Raw genomic sequence first — 17,407 nt, 5'->3', positions numbered from 1 at the left:
TTTTTATAAAGATTTTATTTTAGTCATTTGACGGAGAGAGAGCACAAGCAGGGGGAGAGGCAGAGGGAGAAGCAGGCACCCCGATGAGCAGGGAGCCCGACCCGGGGCTCGATCCCAGGACCCTGAGATCATGACCTGAGCCGAAGGCAGTCGCTTCACCAACTGAGTCTCCCAGGCGCCCCTCAAATTGTTCTTACGGAAAAGCACATCAGCATTTAATTGTGTCTTGGTTCTCAGTTCACTCTCGTGATCAGTTAGTTCAGGGGAGCTCCGTCTCATCAGAAAATATGCTGCTGTCCCCTCCCGAGGCCTTTCTGGTGAAAGTCCCCCCAGTACACACACCCCCGCCCCCCGGACTGAGCCTGGTCCCTGCTGGAAGTAGAACGACTACGTTTCCCTTTACAAGCGGAGATGACCTTCCACGGGATTTGGGTCATTTCTTTTTCTCTTTGATCTACCATAGGCTTAAAAAAAAAAAAAAAAAAAAGCCAACACGGTAAAGCAGCCTCGATTACTAGTTTCTTTCTGTTTCTCCGTATTTCTCTGCGGATTGTGCTCTGTGTTGATGCCGTGGTATCTGAGCAAAGGTACTTAGAGCAGGAAAACATTTAGACTTGGATTTTTTTATCACACGGTGCTTTTGTTTTTGGACTCATCTAATGTATTTTTCCGTGCACTTGGCCCCTTCCAATGTTAAGAGCAGAGGCGCCCCCGTGTTCACGCGTCCCTCCCTGAGTTGTCTTTGCTGCCATCATGTTCTGGATCCTTCCAGAGCCCTTTGTCTCCGGCGCAGCCTCCTATAGACGGAGTGGGGCCGGATGCGCTTTCTGACCCAGTGCCAGCCTGTTAAGAAGTGAGCTGACTCTGTTTGCCTTTTGTTGACAGGGCGCAGGGGCTCAGGCTTTCACCAGCAAGGACGATGTATACGCGGTAAGTAGTGCTAAATAATTGATAGGATGTTCCCCATCACTGGTCGTGAAAGAAATGCACGTTAACACCCCCCCCCCCCCCCCCCTGGGGCCCCCTCCCCCAGGAAAGCAAACGTCAGAACATCCAGGGAGCCGGCGACCCCGAATGCCGAATGCCGGGACGACGTGGAGCAACTTGAAGTCCCGGGCGCACCTGCGAGACTGGAGGACCGTGCAGCCACTGGGGGAAATGCTTTGGCCCTTTCTGAGGCTGACTCACTCTCTGGACTGAATCCAGCTTTTCAGGGTGGTTCGAGTTCACATTCATTAATTTCTAAAGGTTTTGCGAGGGGCAACAATGTGCCAAGAGCACCCTGAGAGCTACAAGGTAGAGCTCTGGAACTTACGCCCTCCCCCCCCCCCCCCCCAGGAGGGCACGCCCACCTGGCATTCTGGCTCGGGGCCTGGGAGACTCTCCTGTGGATGTTTGGTATGGTCCGTACGTGGAGCCAGACCTGTTTTCGGTTTCAGCTGGGCTGGCACTTCCCCCAGCTGCCTGGTGATGATACACTCACCTCGGAAGAATGTTCTAAGAGCTCACTGGGATCCGATTTCGAAGGCTCCAGCACGCTCCACTGAACACGTACGTTTCCACCAGCAACAACCCCCTCCCGCCAGACCGTATTTGCAGACCTGCTTCTGCCCTGGCCCGCCTCGAAGCCCCTCTGGGGAATTTGAACACCCAACTCTGCTCTTGCATTTCCCACGCCACACTCGAATAAGCTACCCGCCGTGCTGCTGTGTTCAGAGTCAGGGACGTGGCACATCATGGACGAGGGGAAAAACCACACAACCATGCGTATCAGGATTCCACTTATGAAATATGGACTTCTTCTGTATACAGGACATGCATTCCGTGTTTTTGGGTTTTGTTTTGTTTTTTTACAAATTGCTAATGCTAGCTACCTAGGGGAACGGACCGCAGGAAGGTTGACATTGGACTTTCTAGTTTTACTTGCCCCTCTACGGTTCCACCAGGACAGGCGGACAGCAGCCGCGTGGGAGAGCCCAAGCTCCCCACCCACAGAAACCGCGATCACCCGTGTCTTTCTTACGCCCCTCGGTGCGGTGGGATTTGTTATGCAGCAAACAGTGGCTAAGATGCTTTCCCACGGCCTCGCAGCGTTCCTGATTAGGCTCACGTTTAAGGCAACCTAAAGATCCGTTCTCTGTTCTAAGAGTTTAGCCCTTTATTACTTCACTATCATTAATATGCTTTTTAGCTCTGCCTCCCTCAAACTCAGTACCGGATACACCCCTTCAGGTGCAAATGCACCGCGGGAACTCAAGGCAAACAGCACGGCAGCGCCTGGCACTGGCTCATGGCGCTCTTCTCGCCCCGAACGGAAGCCAGTTGACAGGCAACCACCAAGACCACAGTACCAGCGGGCTTCCTGGAATGTCCAAATCACTCCATCTTCACACTCATATCCACTTCTCGTTGAAGAAAAGCGCCAGTTCCTCCCACACCATGCGTGACAATGGCTTCCTTTATACTTTTGGGAAGCATTGCCTGCAGTGGACGTGGTCACCAGAAATTGTTAACGCCATTAGCAAGCAGGTGCACGAGAGCCTGTCCCCTGAGAGTGGGACTCAGCAAAGCGTGTCTGTTCATCGTGAACAAGGCTGCAGTGAACGCGGCAGGGCCCGTCGGTACCATTTCAGGATGATGGTTTCCTTCCCTGGGGCCCAATGTCCAGAGGTGGAATTACTGGGTCATATGCTATTCCAATTTTTCACTTTTTTGAGGGCCCTCCATACTGTTGTCCAGAGTGGCTGCACCAGTTTGCATTCCCACCAAGAGGGCACGACGGTCCCCTTTCTCCGCATCCTTGCCAACACCTGCTGTTTCTTCTGTTACTGAGTTTCGCCATTCTGACAGGTGTGAGCTGGTATCTCATCGTAGGTTTGATCTGCATTTCCCTGATGGTGAGTGATATGGGGCATCTTTTCGTGTCTCTGTTGGCCACCTGGATGTCCCCCTTAGAGAAATGTCTGTTCACATCTTCTGCCCATGTTTTAATTGGACTATCTTTTTTTTTTTTGCTATTGAGTTGTATGAATTCCTTGTGTACTTTGGAAGTTCTCCCCTTAATACAGTTGCACTTGGCGAATACTTTCCCCCATTCCACAGTGGCGTTCAACACAATGTCAGCATTCCTTTGACAGTTCCCGAGACTGGTAGGAGATTGGCTCCACGCACTGCAGTGTCGACCAACAGTATGAATTATTACCTCTTTAAAAGACACACGAGGGCGTTTTTCAAAACACGAGCTGTTAAGGCTGTCACGTCGTTTTGACACGACAGCTTTTCAGGGAGCGCCGTGGAGACCGCGACCTTACGGTGACGATAAAACTATTTGCCGAGGACAGTTTGTCAGCATCAGGGAGAGACCATGAGCACGGGAGTTTGAGGGTTTTCCCTGATGCTTTGTTCTGGAAGGAAAAGCACCCTGAAGGAGCTGCTGCTGTGATCTGAGGGCTCAGGACCCGAAAGCTCGTCATCTCACCAGCCGCACCCCTGCCCGACTCGCCGTCCCTTCTGTATAGAGAGCAGCTGCGTCCACCTGTCATTCTGCTCTTTTACTTTGAGCATAGATGTTCAGATGGCTTCACTGACAATGTTTTACAGTTTTCTCCAGAAAAAGGGAAGATGTTTTTACCTGAAAATCGCTTCTTTTTTAATTCTACTCTTAAGATACCACATTTTTGGCCAATGCTTGCTTTTGACCAAAAAATAGCACTGGCGATGTGGGGGGAAAGGTAGCACCGGAGGCTCTGTGCCCAGTGCAGAGGCTGAGGAGGAGGAGGAGGGCTCTGGTGCCCGTCCTGAGGCTCCTGCCGGAAACTTCCAGGGAGCCGACATCTGTGCTCTGTTTTGACAGGTTTCTGGGCTGAGCTCCTCTGAGGAAGATGAAGGCCCTTCTTCACGGGGGCGTCAGCCACCCTTGAGAAAGGTCCTGAAGCATAGCCGCCTGCAGGAAGCCTCCCCCAGCCTGCGCAGGAGGCCAGCGGGCCACGTCCCCTCCCACCCGGGAGACAGCCCTGAGGCTGGGTCCCCCCTGCCTGCACGCTTCTCCTGGAACCCCCCGGGCCCCCAAACGGGGCTCAGCTCCACAGCCGCCCTCCAGACCCCGCGGCTTTCTAACATCCGGGCCTCCAGGGCAGCCAGCGGGCAGCCAGGGCCCAACCCAGACCCGCAGCCTCCCAAGGAAGACCCGCCCGCACGGGCATCGGTCACCTGGCGGCGGCAGCAGAGAGCAGAGGCCCGGGGAGCAAGGAGCTGGTCTCCACCTGCGGGGTGGCCCGGGATCCCGGACACGGCCCAGAAGAGGAAGCGGGAACTGAAGAAGCCGGCAGCTGTGGTAGGACTGTCCCCGACCCAAACCTGTCCCTGGCTCAGTCCCTGACCCTGTCCCTGACCAGTCCCCGACCCCGTCTCCATCAGGGGTCTCGGTCCGTCGAGGTGGCTGCTGACCCTTCCATCATTGCTCAGGCCTTTCTGATGTCCTGGGCCTGTCCCACCTGCTTTGAGGGGTCGTGTGACCCCATGGGGAGCTCCTGCGCCCCCCAGTTCCCATCCGCTCCCCAAGCTCCTGAACGTGCTGTGAAGCTGCTCCCAGAAGGCTGTTTGCTCTTTCCTCTCGTCTCAGTGCAGACCCGGGGCCTCCCTCCATGCTCCCCTGGCCCCCAGGGCCTCTTTCCTGCTCTGAGCTCTGGTCCTGGTCCCTCAGCTGGTTCACTCTCTCCTGTGACGCCCTGCTGTTCTAGAAGGTTCTGAGAAGGGCACTGCTGGGGGACTTCCGCCTTGCCCCTCATGCGGGGCCACGGCCGACCCCAGCTGTCTAGGTCTGCTGCCCAGAGGTGGCACGTGTGCAGTGGACAGCCTGGCTGGCGGGCTGGGCGCCCTTGGGCCTGTTGGTTCCCTCTGGGAAATCTCCACCCCTCCCGCTGCGGCCCTGAAGCCCATGGCTCCGCTCCACCTGCTAGGACTCCGTGCAAGTCAGGTGGGGGGCAGCCTGGACAGCTTCTTTCCATCTCTTCTTTCTTCTCTCACCCATCATCTGCCCCTCGGAGGAGCGCTGGGTTCCGCTTTCCAAGGTCACCGCAGGATGACTCAGCTCTCCTGCTGGTTCCTTTCGCTGGCCTTCCAGACCTCTCTGCTTGGCCTCACTCGCACTCCTGGGGCGTTGCTGGGGGGAGATTTCCTGATGCCCCCACCCCACCCTCTGCAGCCATGCCTGGTTGTAGTTGGGAGCCGGGCCTTGCAGAGCTGACCGGAGCGCCACCTGCATTCCCGGGTGGGGCCTGAGAGCAGGGCTGCCCCCGAGCCCCAAATATCTCCCTAGTGCCATGTCCCTACGGGCTAATGTTCCCACCTGCTGCCAGGAGAGGCCTGAGACGAGCTGGAACATTCTAGAGCTGATGAAGGGAAGGGGCCTGGGGGTCTCACTGTGCGGTGGAGCTCGTCCCAGAGGTGGGGCAGCCCCTGGGCCCGTGGGGCCCCTCATGCAGGCGCCGAGCTTCCAGCCACTCTGACGGCTCTGGGCTCTGGGAGGGGTTCCCGTGCTTGCTGGCGGCCTCTCCTCCGGCCCGGCTCTCCCTGCTCTGCCATCGGCCCACACCCCTGCTGGCAACACCAGCTTCTCCTGGTCCTCATTTCCCCCCTTTGCTTCCATTTTTTGCACTTTCAGGCTATTTGGAGGACCTCGATCTGTGGGGGACCTGCCATAGGGGGTTGAGGACCCAAGTCTTTCCTTCCACCTCCAACCCTGTCCTCCGTGATCTGGCCCCTGTCCATGCCCTGTGTGGTCTGGCTCAGCCAGCTTGCCCCCCGCTCTGGTTTCTATGAGGCCAAGCCCTCATCTCGGTCAGGAGCAGGGCTCATCCTGCCCGTGTCCCCCACCCTGGCCTGAGCACTTCTCCCTGCTGCAGCCCGGGAAGACCGCCTGTCTAATCCGCCCCGTGGGGACGTTCCCGGCATGTCCCAGCTGGCCCTCCTTGTCCCTGTCCCCAGCCCTCCGGCCTCCTCTCTGTGCCTTGGCAGACCCACCGCCCTGGGTCCTTAGCCACCCCCCAGTGCCTGCACAGACGTGGCCCTCTGGGGCGTTGCCGCTCTGTGGTGCAGCTGTGATGCCCGGCACGCAGCAACAGGGGTGCCCGAGAGCCGAGGGGCAGGGGTGCGGAGGGGCACGCAGCCCGCCTGGGCCTCTGCTGTCCACGGGCAGGGGTGGCAGGTGTTCCTGCAATGTGGGCCTTCTCAGAGATGCTTTCCTCCAACAGATGGAGCGTGTGAGGCAGTGGGAAATCCGCCTGCTTCAGGACATCGAGGAGGCCACTCAGCACGAGCTCACCATCGAGGACGACTGACCCTCGGGGCTGGGGCCAGGGGGCAGGGGCTCTGGAGCTCCCACCTCGGCCTCCCTGACTTGTCCGGCCCTCCCTCCATCTGTCCGTCTGTCCGTCTTTCTGCAAACCGCAGCCCTCCTCAGGGCTTGCCCAGGTCCCGCTTGGACCACTGCCCTCCCCACGATGTGCCTCTCGACTCGGGTAGGGGCCAGTGAACGAGGCTCTCGGAGGCACCAGCAGAGTGCAGGGCACACGGGGAGGGGACAGGTGAGGTGGAGGCCCACTGCGCCACCCTGGGGGTGCCCGCTCCCCCCGCCATCTTCCCCAGCGCGACCCAGGGAACAGGATGACATTTTGTACGGAGAGACCAGGGAGCGTGGCGACCCAGCTGCCCACACAGGGCTGGGGCCACACACCCAGCAGGCTCAGGATGCCATTCTGGGAGAGTCAGACCCTGGGACTCTGAGCGGGAGGTGGGTTGGGCGGTTTCCAGGTGCTGGTTTAGGTGGGGGTGGGGGTGAAGAATTCAACCCCTGGCAGTAGTACAGGACGTCCCTGCCCCATCCCTATGCAGCACCGCGCTCCCCCCGAAAAGCCGGAGGTGCTTACACCCTTGTGCCGTTGGGGGTCGCCCGGGGCGCTCGAGCTTCTGCGGAAAAACTGTGGCAGCCTCCCGGTGCACACACCTCAGGCACGTCTGCGTGTGGACACGGCACGGTGATAAATACAGAGCTAGATTTTCGTCTGATGCCTGTGTTCTCCCCCCACTTTATTTAAAAATGCTTGGTGCTTTGTTTAGTTTTTTTCCTTCTGAAAATGGAAAGAGAGCGTTTGTTGCCAGCCCTACCCTCCAGGCCTGGCGGCGGTGGCCTCGCTCCCAGGGATGCAGATCAAGCTTACTGCCAGACAGAGTCCGAAGGCACCCCTACAGCAAGGCACCCCCAACAGAATCACAGACGGGATGGACCCAGCAGGACGCAGGGGAGGCCAGGACCAGCGAGGTCAAGAACCGTGCTCTCCCTGCGTCTGTTTGGAGGTTTCCAACAAGGAAGGAGGGCAGTCCTCACAGGGTTGGGGGGAAGGGGGGACAATGGGCCGCAGGGGAGAGGGGGTGCAGTCACTGGTGAGTCACTTCGAAGGCTAGCTGCCGCTGTTGCGGACATGTGGGAAGAGCGTGCATACTGTCCAGGTGGCTTACACAGTCCTGAGCGTCCCCAGCCAGTTCTTCCTTCACAAGCTGACTTTTCAACATGCTCACTCTTCCTTTGTTATAACACTTATTATTGGGTTATGGAAATGACAAGTGTATGAATTCTTCCAATACAACACAAAAATGTAAAGCAAGGGGCTGCCTAGAATGGCATACCATGAAATAAATACTTCCGTGCAAACCCTTCGCACCTTTAGTGCTGGAAGTAGGTCAACAGTTCTCCTGAGCGTCTCTGTCTGATGCCAAGTGATTCTGATGTATCGTCCAGAGGCTTCTTTGTCTTGCTCACAGCCTGTGACAAATTCAGATGCAGAATGACGCCAAGGAGGAGGAAGGCATGACGCAGGGGCTCTGGGGAGGCTGTTCTTGAAAGCTCGGGAATTACAGGTGCTCAGAAGGACGTGTTATGCTCGGAAGATACTTTCCTAGGCGCTCATGTTGCGTTTTCTCCCCTACGTGTTAGCAAAATGGATTCTCCCATTTGTGCAAAGGAGCATATGCAAGCATAGGGCACAGGCCCTCTAGCTGGCGTTTGAAATGCAATCCCATGGGGCGATTCACAAAACAGCAGGATGGAGAGCGTGCTGTGGCCACGGGAAGATGTGGCCGGGAATCATCCCACGGAAGGAGCGAGTCCTGTGCCCGAAGCCGGAACGTGGTGCACAAGGAGGGCGTCCTGTACGCACCGGCCACCTCCGTGACCTCCACGTCCTCAGGCCCCGGGCTGCACATGGGCAGGAGGGCAGCCTCAGACCAGCGCTCAGGATGCGGGCGCTGCCGGCTCAGGCTGCACAGACGGGGACCCCGCAGGGTCTCTGAACCAGGGTCATCTTCAGGAACGCGCCCGCGGCGCAGCCAGTGACCCCCAAAGCATGCTTCTCCTCGTGCAGTTTGTTTCACATGAAATGAGAAGTGATCCCCTTCTAATCTAATCTTTATCTAAACCATACGTTTTCTTCCTAAAATAAGCGGTTTACCCAGGGTGTCTGTATTTGATGTTCACAGTCCTTGTCACTGTGTCAGAAACCTGCTTTGAGGGGCTGCCCGCGTCCAGGATTCAGGTGGCCTTGCTGCAGACGTCTGGTTTGCACATCACTTTCCACTAAAGTCTGAGCACCTGGTGTTTTAATTTTCTTTTTGCTGCAAAACAAAAGCTCAGAACAACCCGTGTTTACCTCCGTTCTGGAGGCTCAGCGGCACCACCGCCTGGGCTCTCCGCAGGGGGCGCCAAGCCGGTGCTCGCCCAGCGCATCTGGGCAAGAAAGGGGGCACCCGGCTCCATGTGGGGGTGCAGGACCCGGAGCCCCGTTCCTTTGCTGGCCACCGCGGGGCTGCACGCAGGCCCCAGGCCCACCCACGTGTGCGAGGCCGCCTCGGTGGGACACAGCCTATCCATGCTCCGGATCCCCTGCTCGGGGGCTGACGTGGGGTACAGCGTGCCCGGCAAGCTCACCGAGTGCACAAGTGGGGTGATACCGCACCCCACTCACAGGTTTGGGGATGGGGGCGTGGAATCTTGGGGTCAACGTGAGAACTGTTTGTTTTGTTCAGGTCTGCATGCGAGCCCGCTCGGCACAGAGCATTTTGGACCAACGTCTACCACTTTCGTTAGAATCCCGCGTGGCATTTCGGGGGTTGAAGGGTGTTCCCGTTGTGGTCCCTGCAGGGTATCACCCAGTAAGGCGCGGAGGCCCGTGAGCGGCGTCCAAGTGGCACTCACAGCAGCTTCGCTAGTTTTATGATATCTTTTAAAACACGTACCAAAAAATGAAAAATAATAATAAAACAGGTACCAACTTGGAAGGTGACACGGTGCCTCCGCGCTCTCACCGCGCATTTCTCTCACGGGTGGTTCCGTTGCACGAGCGTCCATCTGTCTCCTGGTTGGTTGGAGCCCTTTCTCGGAGGATTCTGTAAACGCCCTGTTCTTCTGGGGGATATTATGCTTTTTGTAAGGATTTTTAAAATTCCTTTACCTTGGATTGATTTTATTTGAACGTAAAGATACCCATTTGTGATGATTCATTTTATCTGTCAGCTTGGCTGGGCCACTGTGCCCCGTTCAGTCAAATGCCAGGCCAGATGTCGGGTCGAAGGTGTGGTTTAGGTGAGATTAACATTTCCATCAGTGCACTCTGGTTTAAACGGATCACCCTCCGTCACGTGGGTGGGCCTCATCCAATCAGTTGAAGGCCTTAGGAGAACAAGCCTGTGGTCCCGCCCCATCCCCCCTGGGGAGGAGGGAATTCTCCCTCCAGGTGGCCTTCAGACTCCAGAGGCAACACCAGCTCCTCGCCGGGTCTCCAGCTGCGCCTGCCCTGCCGACTGGGCTTGGCAGTGATTGGGGAGCCCCTCCTTGAAAGAACAGTCTCTCTCACACGCACACCCCTCAGGGCGCTGTGCTCCCTGTGATGTGTCTGCCAGGCCTCTGAGGGAAGATGCCGAGTGAGTGGGGGCTGGAGACTCGCCCTGGGGCTCAGGGCGTCCTCAGAGGAGGCAGAGCCCGGCAGCCCCTCCACCCCCTCCCCGCCGTCCCGTCCCCTGCTGATGGGTCTCGGGCTCTACGGGATGGGCCGAGCCTGGGCCACGCTCTCTTATTCTCCAGAGTCTGGCACAGTCCCTCCCCTCCCCACCAGCGGCGGGGTCCCTGAGGTCCCTGTGCCAACCCTGCTTTTCTCACCCCCTCTTGAGGGTAGGAGGGGGCCGTCCTGGACGGTGGCATTAGGTGTGTCCTGGTGGAGGGTAGCCGGTGGCAAACCCTCCCTGACATTCTGCTCTGGTGCCTCACGGCCTCATCTCTGCTACGCCCCGACCTTGGCCTGACCTTGGCCTGCAGAGCCCGGTTTTAAGGAACATTCTGGCTCAGCCTGCTGATGGCGCACCCCCACCCCTGCTGTCCGCCCTTGGTCTGCCTTCGACAAGAGTCCCTGACCGGTTAGTCCGAGACCAGCCTGAGGACCACAAGCGGTTACAAATCGTCCTCGCCAGAGTGTCTGGGAGCAGAAGCCAAGCCCCCGTGCCCCCCTGACCCCGCCTTGGCCCCGCGGTCAGAGGAGGAGCAGAGCCGGCTGGAGGACGGGCCGCCAACACTGAAGGAAACCACAGTCTCCCCTGCAGGGAGGCGCGTCTTCGGAACAGCCACACAACCCCTTGGTTTCAAGTAAAACGGCCACAGGGTTTAGTCAAGCAATTTCTTTCCTTTATTTTTGTTAAATAAGATTCCAGAAAGTATAGTGCAAACACTCAGTAGAAAAGTCGCAATTAAGAAATGTACATTCACGTTAACATTTCAGTCCGTTCACTGGTTTAATAAAAATAGGACCAATTATTCAGTGACTTGTCTCAGTCGAACAATCTTGGAAAAGACCGGAAGGTACAGTGTGGGGTTGACGTAAAAATAGACCCGTATTGATTATACAAATCTATCGAGAGAAGCTACCTGGTGACCGTGAGCTGCCGTCACTCTGACCCCGTCACCTGGCTCTGTGTCTGCAGAACCATTCTCAAGCGAGCTCCATGGGTGGAGAGCATGTCCCCATGCCGCCCCCCCCCCCAGCATTCCACCGAGCGGCTCGGCCACACCCAGCTGGACACGGAAGGGTGCAGGGGTGTATACGGCCTTTCTCGGCGGTGAGGAAAGAAAATCAAGGGTGGGCTTCAGGTTTGCCTTCGGTGAGAAAGGAAGCTACTCTAAGGTGGTCGGGGTGGATACGTTACCTTCCTTGTGCAAGGTGGTGTGCAATCATGTGGCTGGGGGGCGGGGACAAGGGGCGTCCGGGCTGGGGGACGCTGCGTGACCAGGGCAGGAGCTGGCCGCACAGGCCGGGGCCCCAGGCTGCGCTGTGTTGCTGGGACGCTCTGCGGCCAGCCGGCAGATGGCCCAAGGCGAGCCTGTCCCTCTGCGCATGCTGTGTGTTTTCAAGTTCAAAGTGGGTTTCACACACGTGGGGATTTCAGGGCATGCAATTCTGAGTGCATGTGCATGCGAGCCCACAGCTTGTACAGGGTGAAGGCAAGACCGCGCGCCCCCGGGGACCGGCGCTCAGGAGTGCGGGCGCCCCAGTGTGTGCGAGAGGTGGCGGCGGGCTTCCTCGGGATCCCCGCAACTGGGGAACCATCCCCTGAGACGTGTGCTTCGTGTGCGGGGCCCGGGGGCTGGGTGGGGCTGCTGGTGGGATGCAAGAAACAAGTTCTGGCTGCTGGTGGGCCCGTGGCCCGCGCCGTGGGGAGCGAGAGCCCACAGACACGGCGCTCTGAGTGCTGTTCCTGCAGACCATCCCACACACCCCACGCGGTCAGGGAGCCCCAGAGTCGCCCAGGTCTCTCGGGTGTTGGTCTAGGACAACCTCTCTGTTTCAATATCAGCTCTCAGCACATGATGCAAGCTGTTTGCAAACTGAGCTTCCGAACGAAGTCTGAGCTGCCCGGAGCCAAAGGAGTAGCTGCCGGGGAGGCTGCAGGTTTCCCACTACCCTCTGCGATCCCTGTCTTGCCTTCCACGCATTCTCAGGGAAACCTGCCCCTGGCCGTCCCCCGACCTGCAGGAAGGGACGATGACCGCCCGCGCCAGGCCCGTGGCGTCAGGCACTGGATGGCTGTGCCACCAGGCAAGACAGAGCAGACACGACCAATTCGACCGACGGCCTCCCAGGGCTCACGTGCCTTCAGGCCACCTGACTCATGTACATGGGGAAGCGTGTGTGGTTTAGGGGCTTCTGGGGGCCCCCGTCCCCCGTCTGATGCCAGAGAGGCCTTGCAGAGAGACACGGGCAACCATCCTCCCGGCTGAAGGAGGGTCTGTGTTTTCTCAGACAGGACAGGCTGTGGGCACGACACAGATTTAGGATGGAAGGTGAGACAAGGTGGGACTTCTCAGGCTAGCTGAGTGTCCTTGGGGGATCCACTGCTGAGGACAGTGTTCTGAGCTCCCCAGGGCACACCCAGGGGCGGGCTGTGGGGCAAACACTCCGAACCAGCCTGCCAGGGGCCACCACAGTGGGCACTTGGGGGCAGACCAGCTAGGGAGCCCCCTAAAACCCAATGCTGTGTCCAGCAAAGAGCCACCGAGTATGACGGAAAACCAAGGGCTTGGGACAGACAGGCTGGCATGAGTCCCAGTCCTGCCACTCGCGCTGTGTGACTGCTCGACTCAATAACCTCTCTGAGTGCCACATTCCTCATGACATCATGAGGGCCGTAAGCGGCCGACAGGTGACACATGGGGAAGGTGCTCTGTGGGCTGCCAAGTAGCTGTGGGTCTTAGTCATGGTGGTTCCCTTAGTTTGTGCCACGTGGAAAATGCCAGATGTATTTTCACTACACGCACAATGACTACTGGCCTTTCCCGAGGCTTTAGTGCAGAACTACGGAGTCCAGTGCGGTGTAGGGAGGAATGCACGGACTTCATAAAGGAATAAAGGGTTGTGTCTAGAACACCCTCACCCGCCAGGTGCAGCACACACGCATGCACACATACACGCACACAAACATGCACGCACACACACACACAAACGTGCATGCACACATATACGCACGTGTGCACTCACACACACACGAAAACGTGTGCACACGTACACACATAGACACACATGTGTGTGCACACAGACACACATGTGCGTGCTCATGCGCACACGCACAAACATGCACGCACGCATGCACAAACGTGTACACATATACACACGCACAAACATGCACGACCATACACACGTGCGTGCACACACAGGTGTGAGTGAAGCGTGGCTCCAGCAGAATAGTTACTGTTTCTCTCCGTGAACAGATCTGATGGGGAGCAGATGGATTACAATTTTCAGGGAAATTAAGAAATGCAAATGTATGAGCCGTTACCATGAGGTTGTTTCGGGAGGTCTAGTCCCAAAATGTGGCCTCTGAAATCAGGTTTACTTCACTGAACTGGACGTGGAGGCGACCCACGTGCCCCGGCATCACAGGACTGGCCTCCAGTGTGCGCACACGGGAGCGCCCGGAGGGTGTGGGGTCTGGGGCTGGGCGCAGGGAGGAGCTAAGGGGCCCTGCCTGGTGCTGCTGGCCACAGCAGCCCGTCCCTCCCGCTCCGGTGCCTCTGCACCCCTACATTCGCAGCCATAGGGCCCACACCATCTCTGGGCACAGAGACTGCCTCTGGCTCCTTGCCACCCACCACCCATCGTTCTCACAGAATCAGGGACCCGGCCCCACTCCCAGAGGCCTGCCTGTCCGTGCCAACCCCCCACCTTTCACGTCCATCTTGGCAAAATTCACAGCTGGGAGTTTATTCCTCAGGCTGAGCCAAACTGCCCTGTCCCCACCCTGCCCTCCAGGAGGGGGTCCCAGGCCGTGGCCCCTCCCCACCCTGCCTTCCAGAAGGGGGGGTCCTGAGGCCTCCCCTAGGAATCCAATCCCTGAACCAGACTTCAACACACTCAGCCTAAGATTCATAGGGGCAAATGCAAACCCCAAGATACTGTGAGAAGAAAGGTCACACTACCACGCGGTCCCCATGTCCCCTCCGAGGGTGTCGGAGCTCCAGCTCCCTCGCGACTTTCGAAGCAAACCGCAGCTGGGGAGGCAGGGTGTCTGGGCGCAGGGACGCAGCCCGTGCCCTCCAGCCGCCAGCCGGCCACAGCTCACCCCTTAGTCACTTCCCCAAACCAAACGTTTTGAAATCAACTGCCTGTTAGAAGGCTGATTTTTTGCTTTTTCAGTTTTGTTGTTTTTTTAGTTGAAGCCACTACAAACTCAGGTCAAGTCGGTTTCCGAGGTGACTTTCTATGGAGCCAACAGGCCCGACGCTTCCGGATTACAAGTGTTGGCAGTGCTCTGTGACCCGCCGAGTCCGAGGGCTGCTCGGGCGCCACGGGGGCCCCCCGTCCCCAGGACCCGGCCCCCGCGGGGCAGCAGGTGCACACTGAGGGAGAACCTGCCTCGCAGGCCATGCCTGTGTGTCATGGGCGGAGCCTGCCACACAGGGAGGGCCCACAGGACCCCCGACTCAGGGAGTCACAGGGTCACACACTGGAATGGAGGCGGGTCCACCTGTCCGGGACACACGAGCTCGAGGCCCGCGGGACGCTTCCTTCTTGAGCAGCAGGACAACGGGGGGGCCCACGCTACTGCTAGGTGCTGATGGGACGAGAGCACCACATTCCTATCCGGGGGGAGCGCATGGTGCCCCTGAAGGCTGGCTGGATCCTGTCGGAGCTCAGAGCCCACACATCAACCAGGCTTACCTGGCAGGACGGGCTTCCGGCCCGAGGCTCACTGCAGCCCGTGGACGCGCTGAGACAGGTTAGGAGGGTCACAGGTGTACACGACCTGCCCTCGCCCCGAGGGTGACTTAACTGACAGGGCTGAGGCTGGCCCTCTTCTCCCCTAAGCCTGGGGCACAGACAGCAAACCCCACAGGGCGCGGGGCCTGAGCTGGGTCTGCAGGAGGAGCCGGGGGGGCCGCGGGGGTGGCGGCCCCCCCACAGCAAGCTCGTGCGCATGGCTTATGCTGGAATCACCATCGGCTTTGGACCAAGCTTGTCTCCGCAGTTTACAGTTAGTTATTGCTTCTGGAGACAGAAAGTGTCTGGAAGCGCTGTTGGCTCTGGGGTCTGACAAACATGGAGGCTCGGGGGGGCCTGGTCTGTGGGGGCTCCACGCTGCATCACACACGCCCCGTGCAGCGGACCCCCCCGGCCCAGTGGTCCGTGGAAGCGTCTGGAAGTTTGGGGCTGCCTTCTAGGCTACTGAGGTTGGGCGTAAGCAGCACACGAGGGACACCCCCCCACCACCAGTGCCGGGGCTTCCCCAAGCAGGGGCGCGGTGCCTAAGGGACGTCGCACATCTGGGTAAAGCGTGCCATTCGCACGGGGCTGTTCTCGTTGTGGGTGGGAGTGAACAGGTGTCCCCTGAAACAGTGCACTATTTACAGAGCATCTTAAATAATTTAGAGAGAACCCTACTCTAACGGCTAACGTTTGTCCGTGAATGCTGTACAAGATTAAAAATAAATAAGGCAATATCATACAGTCTCGTCACAAATAAAGAGGAAGACATAGTGCACCCGCCTCGGAGGGACGCTGTGGGACGCGCCCTCGGGGTCGGGAGGGTCTGGGCTGCTGATGACGGAGGTGTCACGCACACGCTCGTGGGTACCGGGACTCGCCGCCGCCGCGGGTGGTCATGACAGCAGGCCCAGAACCGTAGTGTCCGATGGCCTCCTCTCTGTGCCACGACCGGCGGCCACACACCGCAGGGCTCCGGAGCTCCTGGTTCTGTGGCTCCAGGTCCGGGCCCGGCAGGGCTGGGGGTTCGTGGAGAGTGTCACAGGTGTCCACCCTCCCCCAGCTCGCTCGGGTCGACGTCCACGGAGCGACCAGCTCCTCTCCCCGATGGTTGATGGTCAGGTCCCCGCATCTTTAAATAGCAACCTCATGCTTGGGCCATCCTGACCGCCCTGCCTCTGCGTCCACTTCGAGGGGGTGGGGGCCCACCCAGAGAGCTCAGAATCCTGCCTCCCAGCTTAAGGCCTATACCTTCAATTCCGTCTGTAAAGTCCCCTCTGCCACAGGACAGAGCATGGGGTCAGGGCCACGGTGTGGTCCGCTGCCCCCCCTGCACACTTTGGCTGCGCCCAGCAGGCGGGCACCAGGACCCTGGCCAGGTCCTCGGCCCTGCAGCTCGGCGCAGACAGGCACACCACACAGGCCGTATGCTCACAGGACCCTCAAGCTGACTTGGTTTCCCCTGAAGGAACCATGCCATGTCTCTAAAGGCTGAGGGAGGGTGGCTGGGCCACTGAGTCCTTCTCAGCGTAGCGATGGTCATCGGTGGCCCAGCACAGAGCTGGTTCTCAGAAAGGAGGCCGTCCACCCACCTACTTCCGTCCTGAGTCCCGCCTCGCTGGCCTGTCCACACACATCCCGGCGGCCGACCGTGCTGGCTGCAATGCGGCCGGGCAGGGCTGAGCCCCCACGGAGGATGCCACGCCTCACAAGCCCACCATGGGACCAGCCTGGGGACATCCATGGGGGCTCAGCCAGGGTGAGCCCAGCCCCCGGCCGCCGGTGCCAAGCTGCCTTTCTCCTGCAGTCGGAGCCGCCGCCCCGCGCCCCTAAGCAGCACATCCCGCCATCCTCAGTCTGCACCTGTGCGCGCGGGCGACCCCCAGATCGCCCCCGAGTCACCCGTGGTGCTCAAACTCCAGGTGCAGCCCAAACTCACTCCAAAATTCCACGTCTGGGGCGCGGGCTCCTCGGCCCAGGAAGCTTTCTCTCAGTCGTGAGGTTCGCTCCTTTCAAAATCCACGTGGGCTTGTGCTGTTGTGAGGATAGCAGGAGCCCCAGACGCAGGGACAGCAAGGGGCACGGCGACCCCGACCTAGGTTCCTCCCCCGACGAGAGCAGCCAGGGTTCGTAGGGCCGATGCCCTCTGGGGGCCAAGGGACAACGCAGGACGGGCAGGCAGAGCAGGGACGATGCTGGTCGTGACACAGAGACGTGGCTCGGGGCCCCAAGAATCCCAGAAGACCTGCCTCTGGCTCTTGGCTAATACCACGCCCGAAGGAAGCTGGCGGCCCCCCCGCGCTGCGCAGCTCCCCGAACCGCCCATCGCAGGCCTGGTCCACGTGGGCCCGGGGCCCGCCCTTCTGGCCCTGGCGTACGCGCGAGGCCTGGCTTCCAGCCTGGGCTGCCGCGGGCCTGCTCAGGGCACACTGCCCCGCTGCCGGCCACAGCTCCACGGCTCTTGCTCAGCAGAAGCCTGAGGCCGTGGAGGATGTCCGCAAGGTCCCAGTGCTGGATGCTGGGCTGGCCGACCCCAGGCAGCTGCTCCTCGGCCACCGAGGAGAGGACCGAGCCAGTGCAACCCCCTGAAAGCCTCAGCATCCAGGCGGGCA

General features: G+C 59.3%; 1 protein-coding gene across 1 annotated transcript; it reads left to right on the top strand.

Annotated features, from left to right (window-relative positions):
• The first annotated feature begins 919 nt into the window (after positions 1-919).
• LOC121105915 (coiled-coil domain-containing protein 201-like) lies at positions 920-6,338 on the top strand. Its single transcript, XM_040644574.1, has 4 exons — positions 920-930; positions 1,034-1,109; positions 3,854-4,333; positions 6,252-6,338. The coding sequence occupies exons 1-4, from the start codon at positions 920-922 to the stop codon at positions 6,336-6,338; spliced, it is 654 nt and encodes a 217-aa protein (XP_040500508.1).
• The last annotated feature ends 11,069 nt before the right edge of the window (positions 6,339-17,407 follow it).

The sequence above is a fragment of the Ursus maritimus genome, unplaced genomic scaffold, assembly GCF_017311325.1.
Source record: "Ursus maritimus isolate PB19 unplaced genomic scaffold, ASM1731132v1 scaffold_3, whole genome shotgun sequence".
Lineage (NCBI taxonomy): Eukaryota > Metazoa > Chordata > Mammalia > Carnivora > Ursidae > Ursus > Ursus maritimus.
The sequence above is the reverse complement of the archived record's forward strand: the minus strand, read 5'-3'. Positions and strand labels throughout refer to the sequence as shown.

Excerpts from the sequence above, each read along its gene's own strand:
- LOC121105915 (XM_040644574.1), top strand. Across the intron at positions 1,110-3,853 it reads ACGACGTGGAGCAACTTGAA|GTTTCTGGGCTGAGCTCCTC; the intron begins GTCCCGGGCGCA and ends CTGTTTTGACAG. Across the intron at positions 4,334-6,251 it reads TGAAGAAGCCGGCAGCTGTG|ATGGAGCGTGTGAGGCAGTG; the intron begins GTAGGACTGTCC and ends TTCCTCCAACAG.